The sequence below is a fragment of the Phaenicophaeus curvirostris genome, chromosome 8 (genome assembly GCF_032191515.1).
Source record: "Phaenicophaeus curvirostris isolate KB17595 chromosome 8, BPBGC_Pcur_1.0, whole genome shotgun sequence".
NCBI lineage: Eukaryota > Metazoa > Chordata > Aves > Cuculiformes > Cuculidae > Phaenicophaeus > Phaenicophaeus curvirostris.
The window spans coordinates 11746618-11759922 of NC_091399.1; the positions used below are offsets into that span (position 1 = coordinate 11746618).

The following is a 13305-nucleotide window of genomic DNA, read 5'->3' on the forward strand; positions in this document are numbered from 1 at the left end:
TCTCCCCAAGGATTAGTGTCTTACCTGAATAAACAAAATGAGGCACTGCTATTAAAAAAAAGGAGGATTGTTTTATTCTTAATCAGCCAAAACATTTAATACATTTCTACAATATGGAAACTGAAATGAGAAATTTTTAGTTATCTATTGTCAAAAAAAATCATAATTTTTTGTGCTGAACTGAAGACTTTTTATCCTGTTAGGGAGATTGTAAAGGAAAATAAAGCCTCAGATATAAAAGATAAAGGAGTTTTAAAGGGACAAACTTGAAACTGGAAGCAAGTGCTCATTATTTCTGAAAAAATGTGGAAAAAAAAAATTTTCCACTTCCACAGCTTCATCTGGCTTTTGCAGGAACCTCTGAGAAATCCCGGATTTCAAGTTAGCATAACGTAGGTAGAGTTGATAGGGTGTCCAGCATATAGCAGCTGAGGCTGTAGAGGGCAGTTTAAGGTCGATTAGAAATTCTAAGAGCTTAAGACAATGTTGTATGTTATTTTATGGAAAAGTAGTCTCATTAAAGTTTATTTTAGAGAAACTATGTACACTTCTTACAGGTGTTTGGGGAAAATGATGGCTTTGTTGTAAGTCCAGCAACATAGCAAGTTCCACAAGCAGAAACGTGGGAGTGGCTTTCTACTGGTAGCTGGGTTTGTCTGCCTGATCAACAGTCATTTTACAAAGTTGCAGTCTCACTTCCCTAAATGATGACTGTAAAACCAGAACTCAAATTCCTGTGTATGTGCAGCTGCAGTGGCAGTGAAGGTGGAGAACCTCCTTCTTCCCACTACCTGTTCTGGAAACTGCTCAAGAGCCAACTGGGGGCAACCCAGACTGCCCAGTACAACATGTGAGAGCCCGCCTGAGCACATCCGAGCACATCAGTTACACCAGATGTAACTGCTGTTAGGAAGCAAAAGAAACGTTTTCTGAAACTGGGAAGCTTTTTTAAAGGCAGATGGAGAACCCACTTCTTTTATTCCCCCAGCTAAATATTTCTGCTTCAAAGGATAAATCCTATCACAAAGTCATGAAATCAATGGTTAAAGAAGAGCCTCATCAAGCAAGCAAGTCTGGGTAAGTTTTAAGGTCATGCTGACACTTCGAGTGTTCTGCTTACATAGAGGATTCTGCTAGCATAGCTTGTGGGTATGAATTTAGGGCACTGATAATTTTATTTTTTTACTTACTTGTATGAAAACTCATGAACTACAATCTTAGGAATTCTATCCATAAAATATTAATTCATCATGGAAATATTTCTTTTTAAGAACAAGAAACAAATCAAATGATAAACTAAGAAAACAGGAGAGGGAGGTTTCAAGAAGTTCTGAGAAATGCTTCATGAAAGCCCAAATATGATCTGGGGAAGTTTCTTCTTAAAAATTTCAAATGACAGGAAGCAATACTTCCCTTTTCTTTGTGAAATATTAAAAGTAGAAGATGGTGAGCCAATATGTTCTCTAGCATGAAATTTCACTCCCTCATCTTTAAAATGAATTACAAAGATACTGAATATAGAAATATTTCCATTTCTCTTTGCCAGCAATTCATGTATGAATTTTGTGAATTATATATGTAGGAGAAATGTTTGAGAAAAAAAAATCTTTCAATAAAGTCACCTGACAAGCTACGCTAATTCTGTTGTAGAGCTAAGCAGAAGAGAAATAGACTGAGCCTTCTCCTGCAGAAACCTGAATTCCATGAAGGTGATCAGCTTGGTAAACCTGGAAACTTGACAAAAGCAGCAAGGTAGGCATTATAAAAGACTGAGTCAACAGGGATTCCTTTCAGGAAGTCCCTGTGTGACTCAGAATGTTTCCTGCATTTGTGTGTGTGCAGTCAGACTTGGTAGAGAGTAACACTTTCAAGGTCTATTTAATTTAAAATTAGCAATCTAGATAAAGCATACAAACATTATAGAATGATCTGACATGCATTAAGGTAGTCACAACCAGTGTTTTCACACCATGAAGTGTAGACTGGTCTCTATACGATTGCAGACATATTTAAACGTTTTAATCGTGCCAACAGCATTTTCATTAGTCCACTGACTATATTGAGCAAGCATCAACTCAGAAATGTAGCAAAGTACTGCTTACAGTGAGATCACACAGCTCCTTAGTAAGCGTTTTCCCAAAGAATTCTGTGATGTACAAATGCCAGATGCATGCCAAATTCTGAACACATACATCCTCAGTGCTATGATTGTTTGAACACTCTTGTCTCCAAAATTCAGATACTGATGTTTAAATGCCATTGAAATATTGCCCCTGTTGTACTATTTCTCATAAAGATATAGTGTGAAATCTTGGTTTTGTTGTTGATATACTCATGATCTGGAAGTCTTTCCACACCAGGTTCATGGAGGGTTTCCTTGCTTTCTTTTATTCTCTGACTTTGTTCCTTGTTTTGCTACTGGCAGAAGCCTTAATTCAGACAGTTCACTCAGAAATACAAGACATTACAATGATGAACAAAGGTAATACAGTGCTGAGAATATCCTTTTTGTTTCTCGCTTCCAGACATGTAAAACCATGCAAAGATTGCATCTAAAAAGAGAAAGCTCAGACTCCATGACACCTGCATGCAGATAATATTGAGTGGCTGATTACCCCTGGATATTTCATAAAAGTACACAGCCATCAATGCATTCATATTATCTGTGAAAAGAAGTTTCAGAGGCAGCCACAATAGCAATAAATAATTCTCTGAAGAATTTCCCTCTTTGACTAGACTATAATTTCTTCATTCAGCCAACTGTCTTCTACGAACTTACTGTCAGCCAGGTGTCTGACTATCAGGGATTCTGCTGTTCCTACTGTATAGAAGAAAAAATAGTATTGCTCTTTTTTTCTCTCTGTGCTGATTCCAGATAGAAAGTGATGCAGACATAAAAAAAAAAGGAAAAAAAAAGAAAAACTATCATTTTTCAAATAATAAAATGAGATAATATGGGATTTATTATTTTAATGCTTCAAGTCAGTTTTTATGATTTCCATTCTACACATAGAGATACTACCTAACATAAACTAACATAAGTAGAAAGTGAACTTAGTGACCTGTTAACTAGTTTTTTCTCATCTTTAGAAAGTGTCAGATCTAAGCAAGCCTAGATTTCTGTCTATTACGGCAGCAGCTCATTGCTTCCCCAGCTCAGAGCTACACCCAGGTCTTGGGGATCCATAAGGCAGGTTACCCCATAAGGGTTAATGCAGATTCTGAAAGAAAATCAGAAATCCACACCAGAAGTTTCCAAAACTGGCAAAGAACCTGTCCAGCATTTCGTGCAGTTATGGACTGTGTACATTTTCTGAAGCCATTAAAGTTTATCTTGCTCTACGACTAAGGTAGTTTCTGTAGCTATAGGAAGTCACTGTTCCTGGATATACAAGTCCACACAGTTCAGAGAATTGCACTTTTTGTACTTCGCATAATTAAAAAATTCTAAGGGGGTGAGATCTCATTTTCACTAACTCAACAATCCTCCGCACTACTTTAGTGGCATATGTTCATTTCTCCACCATTTGTAACTCTCAAGAACTGTTTGTCTCCCCCTAATTAAAATTTTAATTCTTATAAGGAATGACTTCAGCTAGGAGAGACGTGACAGCTACTAAAATGTTTTTTTAAATCCTCCTTTTAATTTTGTGCAAAACCAAGATCATTATTGGCTTAAAATCCTTCCCAAAGTGATAGGAATTTCCCTTTATTTAAACTCCGTGTGCTTACAGATTTTGCCAATCGAGCCCAAAGTAACTATGGCAGGCAACAGAACAGTAAGACTCCACAAGGAAGGCAGAATCTTTTTTAGATGTTCAATCCGTAAGAAGATGTTCTAACCAGCTAATCCTGGACAAGTTGCTTATTGATACTTTCAATGTACTGTGTTTTGCCCTCAAATGAAAATGGTCCTAAATATTAATATTCAAAAAGCACCAGATAAAAACTGACTTCACCCTCAGGCTTAGAACTCAAGTCCTAGTTGTAGTACGACACAGTTCATCTCCAGGCTTATTTTACAAAAATCTGTACAACACCAAAAAGAGGTTTCTGGAAAATTATGAATGAAGTAAGCTGTTCTTTTTTCCTTTCTGCATTGCTCTCTAAGGCAGAATATTTGAAATTAAAGTAAATGCATGCAACTTCACATGAAGAACTTGTGGAATTTTATAAATGGAGCACAGTGTCTCAGAATAACATGACATTTGAAACAAGTTTGTGGTAAACAAACCAGGTGACATATGCTATTAACCTCTGAGACTATAACCTAAACCATATTGCAACAACTTTGTCATTCATCTATAGGATTTCCCATATTTCATTAGAAATAGGACTGTAGGAACACAGCCTCAAATTGAGCGCATTAAAAACAACTTCTCTCTGCAAGAGTATTTTTTAAGTTTAAGTGTGTGACTGACCTGGTTCCCTTATGAGTTTTACCATACTGCATGATCTCAATTCCCTTAAAGATGAGTAGTGCAACACAACCACTGAAGAGTAAAATCTCTGTTCTGATGTTTTTTTCTAAACAGGGGAAGTGGGGAAGGGGAAGTACAATTCTGCAGGAAAAATGTCAGAAAAAATAAACCCAAGTATTTCTGTAGCAGCTAAGAGAATGAGCTCCTTTAGTTAGGTGATCTAACCAAAGGCTTTGTGATACAATCTCAGGCAGATTAACATATGTAATAGGTAACATATGTTAACAGCTGTTTTGTAAGTACACCATAAACACAATTCCTCAAAACCTCTTACTGTTTCTTAAACAGTGTGTCTCCTGAAGAAGCAGTGAAATGGGGAGAATCTTTTGAAAAACTGCTTTCTGAGAAAGGTTAGTAGTTTTTTTCTCTCCGTGCAGCTTGTTAGGATGGAAAATTGAAGGAAAATGATGGAAAACTATAATATCCAGGTGTGCTCTTAAATAGATTTGGCAGTTACCTAAGCTGCGTATGATAGGGTCATTTGTAGCAGCATGTTTCTGCTCTCCTCGTGTGCTTACACTATAGCATGCCGCCAACTACTGAAAATAGTTGAAAATAACTTTAAAGTTTTGTGCCTTATTGAACAGAGTAATATAATAGACAACATAGAGTCCTTTCAAGAAACAGTAGAATGTCAGTTGAATATTATTCCTGACTCCAAGACAAAATGTTAAAAATGAAAACATGCTCTGTGTACTTAAGGAAAGACTTTGTCATTTTTGACTTTGTCATTTCTGACATAGTTTGTTTCTAAAACAGTGATAGGAACAAAATTGGGCATCATTTGAAAGGGCTTTTTGCTTACATAATCAACAAGTGCACATATATCCCAACTTCCTACTTTGGAGGGACACACACGTGGTCCAGCTACAGTGCTGGACACTATGTGCTTTTCAGGTCTGTTCTTAGAACAGTTGACATCAATACAAGAAGTACCCTGGATTAAGCGTAGTTGCAAAAGAAAATATCTTCAGCATAGTAACAACAGGATAAAACAAATTGTAAAGATGCTAGAAGCCATTCATTTTAAATTGTTACTAGACCAACAGCTACTTATGAGCAAGTAATCCATGTTTTGATTGCTTTCATTCCTAAACTAATGAGATCTTCGTAGTGGATTTTTACACATGCTGAGAATTCTGTAATGGGAGTTTCAGCATTCAGGTCATGATGAAAAACTGCACTTACTTTAAAATCTTTACGTATTTTAAAATATCTATAACATGGTGTTATTCAAAAGGGCCACAACCTGTTTTGTTAGCTTGCACAGACTCTGTGAAAAGAGGAACTGTCTGATAAGGATATATATTTTTAATGCAATGCAACATCCCCTTTTGCAGCTGGATTGGATGCCTTTACAAAGTTTCTGAAAACTGAGTTCAGTGAGGAGAACATCGAGTTCTGGATTGCTTGTGAGGCCTACAAGAAATGCAAAACTACACACGAACTTTTGCCAAAAGCTAGGAAAATTTATGAAACCTTCATACAGAAAGATGCTCCAAAAGAGGTACACTTTTTCATTGTACACAGTACTTGACACAACTGCATGTGATGAAATCTGGTTTTAAGAAGTGCATGCCCAGAAGCGACGTAAACACCGATATAAGAAGGTTGTATCTTAAATGTCAAAGGTCTGGAAGGAAATCTGAAAGCAACGACATAGATGATTCTCACTGTCCTCCATATCCTTTCAATACCCTCTCTTCTAAATGTAGAGAATGAGTTTTAAGTATTATATGGCAGCAATCAGAGACTCCTAGTAGTCTGCAAAGCTAGGATGTATACATATATAAACACATATACAGAGTCTATATAAGAAGAAATAGGCATGTTAAATGTTAAAGGCATGTCAAATGAGAGGTATCAGGTAGCATTTGTGAAAAAGTATTATCTGCCTTATTTAAAGCTACCACCAGAGTAACTCTCTTTCTCTTAAAATAGTAATTATCTATTAAATTGCTACATAAATGAGATTCAGAAGCTTTTATTTTAAATGAGCCAAAAAACTAAAAAAGGCTACAAGTAACTATTAAATTAAATATATCCTTTATAATAATAATTATAAGCATGGACTATTAGTGATTGACCCCTCTCCCCTTTCTGCCCCCCCAGCTCTAATTGCGTATTCTTGGAGGTTTTACTGTCAGCCCGTACAGAAAAATGCGTTGAATGTCAGTCCTCACTGATACTAAAGGCTTTTCATATTACCATAATAGTGCAAAAAGTTTTCATATTTAGAATTTCTTAATGTTACTGAATCACGTTATAAAGGATTCATAAATGAGTAAAAGGAATATTTTTTCCCTGCTCTAGGAAGAAGGTGAACAGGTTGAGAGATGAAGAACTCTTATTGAAATCACAATCAGCCTCCTGAATAGGTCTTTGAAGCTTTGAATTTCCTGTAATTCTGTCAGGTTCAAGCAGATCAAATATGTCACTTGCCAATGCTCCTTTTCCCTTGTGCTTTTCTTTTTTGTTTGTCAGAATAGCAAGTCAAACAGTAACTGCTACTTCCCTGTAATGGGGGCAAAAACATTTTAATTCCCATTTTAAGAGATTGATTGCAACATCATGAAATTTCCACCTTTAAGTCATAGAAACAGAATAGTTAGGGTTGGAAAGGACCTTAAAATTATATTTAGAATATATATATTATTATATATAATAATATAATACAATAATATAGTATATATAATTATACTCTATTTATAGTATAATACATATATATTATTATATATAATATGAATATATTATATTTATATATATATTATGTTTAAGATTCCTATAAATTATATTTAAGATTCAGATCTGCTCTTCCTAGGAAATGTCCACTTTCAAAGACTTATGTCTGTTTTTATTTCTTTCCCTCCTTCATGTCTTTGGAGTGGACCTTACATAAAAATAAATCCCCTGCATTGACAACTGATTCATCTATGGGCACTTATCGTATGGTAGGGCATCAAATGTCGGTACTATCAACATTTATGAGATTGACATAAGCAAAAGGATGAGCAGGAGGAAAGCTAGAGAGAGGATAGGGTGTGAAAGTCATGGTCTGACTAATAGCAAAGCAGCAATTTCTTTATTTGTCATATTTTTCATTTGCTGCACATAGCGTGGGTGGTGTTATTCACCTTAAGCAGTTGGCTTTGGTGAGACTTCCTTCCGTGGATTCAACTGAGCAGCTGAGACCAGGCAACTCTATCTAGAAAGCAGAAATTTTAAATTTCTACTAACATATTCTAGTGAGACACAGTTTTACTTGAAATCTAAGAAGGAATGGGAATAGTTCTGTATTTGTCTGGTGTTGCAAAGCCTGACAGTTGCAGCTATACCAAGAATGCTATTAGAAAATTACTTTTAATCAAACATCAAACTTTATCTTTGTTTCACTAGCTTTTCCACTGTAGTAATGACACATCTGTGAAGACTTTCTGACAGCCACTAGTGAACATGAACATACTGAATAATTCTGTGGTATCAATAACCGGTTGTATCAGGAATTCAAAGCCCTCTTATCAATAAAGTCTTTCATCAAAGCACAGTATTATTGCTATGAATAACAAAACAGGAAATGCATGAATATCCATTAAAGAAATATACTTCTCCTCCTTCTCCAGGTAAATTTGGACTTTCAGACCAAAGAACTCACAAGTCAGAATATTGATCAGCCCCTCATCACCGCCTTTGATGAAGCACAAAACAGAGTCTACAGGCTGATGGAACAAGACAGCTACCCACGCTTCCTAAGATCTGAACCTTATTTAAATTTGGTTAGGGGGAAAAATCCCAGTCGTCCTACCCTTCGGAGAAGATCACGGTCTTTTACAGTGAATGATTTCCAGGGTGTACGACCAGATCTGACTCTCTGGTAACAGTGAAACTCAGCTACGTGTGTTCTAAAACTGTGTGTGTTTTAGAATCCAGATTCTTAGGAGGTGTAAATGAATGGAAAGCAAAGTTACACGCAATTATACCATGTCAGAGTTCTGCAGCCAGTGGTTAATCTCTTTTATCATAGAGAAGTAGGCAAGACACAGCATGTCTTGTACAGTATTTTTTTTAAACTCAAGCAAGAGCTATAATTGTATGTCGAGGGAAAGTGTAACTTTCTTGCACAAAAATGTATAAAATGCCACTTGATTATACCTACCATGTATCCTGAGCCTGTATTATTTAGGACAGAGTTTCATCACTGTTACAGTCTATATACCCAGCCTTTGCACATATTTATGTTTCTGCAATATTTCCTACACTAAGTACAGAGTATTTGTAGCATTTTCTCATACTGCAAGACACATAGGAACATTATTAATTATAATGTAAAATTACATGGATTATAACTACAGCCACTGCATAATTAAAATTTAAATTAAAATAATTAATTATTTTAAGAGGAAAGTAAGAATACATATTTACTTTTTTAGGGGTACATTTTGTACTCTGTTCTTCTTACGTGTGTCTGTGCTCTGCAACTAAGTTATGCTGTATGGATTAGCTTTACCATCAAATGTTTGTATTCTCATTTTTTTGCAACCAAAGTAGCAGAAACATAAGGCCAAGAATGCTATTTTAACACAATGCGAGTCATTAAATATCAGGTCATGTGTACGTGTACATATAAAAAAAATTTCTAATTTTATTTGTAAATATCTATGGTATACCAACTTTGTTACTGAACTTTGTTCTAATTCTTTTTTCCTGCCTTTTATTTTGGAAAAGAATCTTAAGTTTAATAGCTCTTGGACTCAGGTAGAGTAACTCCAGTTCTACTTGTCATTAATATACTCTCTATGGTTATGGAGGAGGAAAGAGAAATCTCCCCTTTTATTTCTTTACTATTGAAATCAAGCATATCCTTCTTGTAGTCAGTATGCACACTGATCCTGTCCTTTTCTTTCAGAATTTGTGCAGATGTACCTTGAAGCATGGGGCAGTTCTTAAAATCTTAAACATTGGTTCAGTTTAGCATGTGGCTGCAGGATTTACTTGTAACTGTGACCTGTATATTCAGTTACTTTGCATGGAATTTAAGCTTTCTCCCTTTTTTACCCCCTTTCAGTAGGAGGTCAAAGTGAAGAGGTGCTGTTTCTAAGATTGGGACTTATTGTTCATTATTAATTCACGGTATATGTGAACTGCTTGATCTGAGGGCTTCTGTGTCTGCTTTACTAACTTTTAATACATCTGAAGTGATCTACTCAAAATGTTATCAGGATTTATTTTATCACAAGTACATTGATGAGTAAAACATGAAGACTTCACTTATAATTCTGTACTAACTGTAATCATTATCATTTCAATCAAAAGTGTTATTGTACACAGAGACCAGAACTCATCAGGAAAGGCTGCTGAGTTGCAAAGACCTGGGAACCATCTCCAAGCTCTTAGCATTTCCTGGGAAGTAGACAGGAAATGTTACACATTTGTAACTATGAGGAATATGATCCTTACTGGTTTATTTCATTATCTTCCCCTCATCCTAAAGTTCCAGGCTTGTGCTATTTCTAACTGTGTAAGCAATCAGAACTTGGGTTTAGTGATTCAGGAATAAATAAAATGTTTTTAGTAGCACTGATACTGTACTTCAGTCTCTTTCTCAATATCGAATGCAGCTTTGGAGCTTGCCAGCCTCATTTTTTTAAGAACTGTTTACGCTCCTGTTGTCATTGTCACAGGTGTCACACGAATGAATGCAGTGAAAGGCAACATTCTAACCAAACTTTGTGGCTGAAGTCAGTATCTTTTTTTCTGGGTGGCTTATTTACACTTGCTTTTTGAATATCTGTCCATTGAATGTGGATCAGTTTTGCCAAAAACGATCCTGTTTCTGATTAGGGAATCTCTAATATCACCAACAATGTCTTGAGGCAACAGTTCTCAGATATTTAAAATACGCATGTTCTGATCTTTTGTGTTACTAATTCTGTTAGAGAAAGGGAACAGCTTTGAGAACAGACTATTCTGAGCCTTAACAGTGGGTCTGTTGCAACACAGGCATATGACTTACACATTTGCAGCTAGATCCTCCCTTGGTGTAATTATCATAGAATCATAGAATCATAGAATCACCAGGTTGGAAGAGACCCACCGGATCATTGAGTCCAACCGTTCCTATCAAACACTAAACCATGTCCCTTAGCACCTCGTCCACCCGTGCCTTAAACACCTCCAGGGAAGGTGAATCAACCACCTCCCTGGGTAGCCTGTTCCAGTGCCCAATGACCCTTTCCGTGAAAAATTTTTTCCTAACGTCCAGCCTAAATCTCCCCTCACGGAGCTTGAGGCCATTCCCTCTTGTCCTGTCCGCGGTCACTTGGGAGAAGAGGCCAGCACTCTCCTCTCTACAACCTCCTTTCAGGGAGTTATAGAGAGCAATGAGGTCTCCCCTCAGCCTCCTCTTCTCCAGTCTAAACAACCCCAGCTCTCTCAGCCGCTCCTTGTAAGACCTGCTCTCCAGCCCCCTCACCAGCTTTGTTGCTCTTCTCTGGACTCGCTCCAGAGCCTCAACATCCTTCTTGTGGTGAGGGGCCCAGAACTGAACACAGGATTCAAGGAGTGGTCTCACCAGTGCTGAGTACAGAGGGAGAATAACCTCCCTGGACCTGCTGGCCACACCATTTCTGATCCAAGCCAAGATGCCATTGGCCTTCTTGGCCCCCTGGGCACACTGCTGGCTCATATTCAGTCAGCTGTCAACCAACACCCCCAGGTCCCTCTCCTCCAGGCAGCTTTCTAGACAGACTTCTCCTAGTCTGTAGCACTGCATAGGGTTGTTGTGCCCCAAGTGCAGGAGCCGGCATTTGGCCTTGTTAAACCTCATGCCATTGGACTCTGCCCAGTGGTCCAGCCTGTTCAGATCCTTTTGCAGAGCCTCCCTTCCCTCCAGCAGATGAACACTTCCACCCAGCTTAGTGTCGTCCGCAAACTAGCTAAGGGTGCACTCAATGCCTTCATCCAGGTCATTGATAAAGACATTGAACAGGGCTGGACCCAGCACTGAGCCCTGGGGAACCCCACTTGTCACTGGCCTCCAGCTGGATTTCACACCATTTCCCACCACTCTCTGGGCCCGGCCATCCAACCAGTTTTCCAGTTAGGAGAGTGTGCGCCAGTCCAGGCCAGAGGCTGACAGTTTCTCAAGCAGAATGCTGTGAGAAACTGTGTCAAAGGCTTTACTGAAGTCCAGGAATATACAGCCACAGCCTTTCCCTCATCCAGCAGCCCAGTCACTTTGTCATAGAAGGCGATCCGGTTTGTTTGGCAAGACCTGCCTTTTGTGAACCTGTGTTGACTGGGGCTGATCAGCTGGTTCTTTTGCCTGTGCTTCATGATAGCACTCAAGATCACCTGTTCCGTGACTTTCCCTGGCACTGAGGTCAGACTGACAGGCCTGTAGTTTCCTGAGTCCTCCCTGCGACCCTTCTTGCAGATGGGCACAAATTATGTTCCCTCAAGCTGAGAATTCCCACCTTTACTCTTGTCATGGATTAAATAAATGGAAAAAATATATATATACTTAACACTGTTCCAAAATCCAAATGACAAATATAGTACCTTGAGCAAGACTATTTGTTCTTAACAAAAAACAAGCTCTTAATCAGAAAGGTCTGTAAAGATAAATATAGATTAGGAGGCACCCTTTGTTTCATTTCACAGACACATGGAAAATTTTGCTTGTCTCCAGGGAGGCCTTCCTCAAAAACATCACTCTATGGTACTGATGGTGCCAGTCCCTCTTATGAGTTTTATAATGAAAAATACCCAAATAAGATATTTCTGGTAACTGTTTAATCATGTATGTTTTTCAAAGATAATTATGAACCATAGCTGAATTTGTAACAGACTAATGCAATGGGAACTACTGTAAGAAAATATTCAAGATAAATTCAGAGAAAGGAAGGCAAAAGGCACAAAGATAAACTATAATGACGTAATTATCTAGCAAAGTTTTTTTCCTAGGAGAGGCTGTAGTGAGAGAAAATAAGTGCTCTATCATTTAATGCTCTACAGTAATTCTGGAAGATGACCAAAGCATAGGTTTAGTGTAAGACCGTGATGCTGCTCCAGGATTGAGTTTGACAGGATATATCAGACTAAAGGCTAGACCTGCATAGATGTACTTATAATATAAACCTTAGAGTAGTTCCAGAAAACATAGTTGGGCTTCTCAAATTTAGACAGTATCAATGTCATAGTTACGTAAATCCTCGTATTTAGCTGATCTACTGCAAATACCACACATACAGAGCCTATCAGGCATATATTTTTAGCGGGCATTATTTTATGTAGCAGCTTTTTAGATTTGTATGTGCCATTCAGCATTTAGTAAGAACTCTCAAAATACTCTTTTTACCAATGCAATAATTTACCCTACATAAACACTTGAATTTATTCCTTAGATAAGGCAAAGTGTTCAGATCTAAAGTACAAGGGAAAAGACCTGCTAATTTATATAGCACAAAGGTTTGCCTTCTATTGCAATACTTAGATCTAACTAGATGCTTTAAATTAGCTGAATTACTACCTGCTATTAAACTTGAGGGCGATGGAAATACACATACACGCATATCTTCTTTGGCTTTTGAGGTTTGTTATTGTGCGAAAGACAGCTTGACTAATTTTTGAACTGGCAAGAAATTAGGGTAATGATATCTGAGATAAAGAATCTCAAAGAAAAAGACAGATCTCCTACTTCCACTGACGTGGGCAATGGGTAACATGGCTCTTAAATGCCTTTACATACTACAGCTTATAAGTGACCCACAAAAGCTAGATAATTTTTCTTTCCTTTTTGCCCTCAGCTGCTCACTCTGCTTTAATT

General features: G+C 37.5%; 1 protein-coding gene across 1 annotated transcript; it reads left to right on the forward strand.

The window, feature by feature from the left end:
• Positions 1-674: 674 nt before the first annotated feature.
• Positions 675-10055, forward strand: RGS18 (regulator of G protein signaling 18). Its single transcript, XM_069862548.1, has 5 exons — positions 675-1077; positions 1651-1752; positions 4770-4831; positions 5822-5988; positions 8102-10055. Exons 1-5 carry the CDS (start codon positions 959-961, stop codon positions 8354-8356), a joined length of 705 nt encoding a protein of 234 aa, XP_069718649.1. The 5' UTR covers positions 675-958; the 3' UTR covers positions 8357-10055.
• The last annotated feature ends 3250 nt before the right edge of the window (positions 10056-13305 follow it).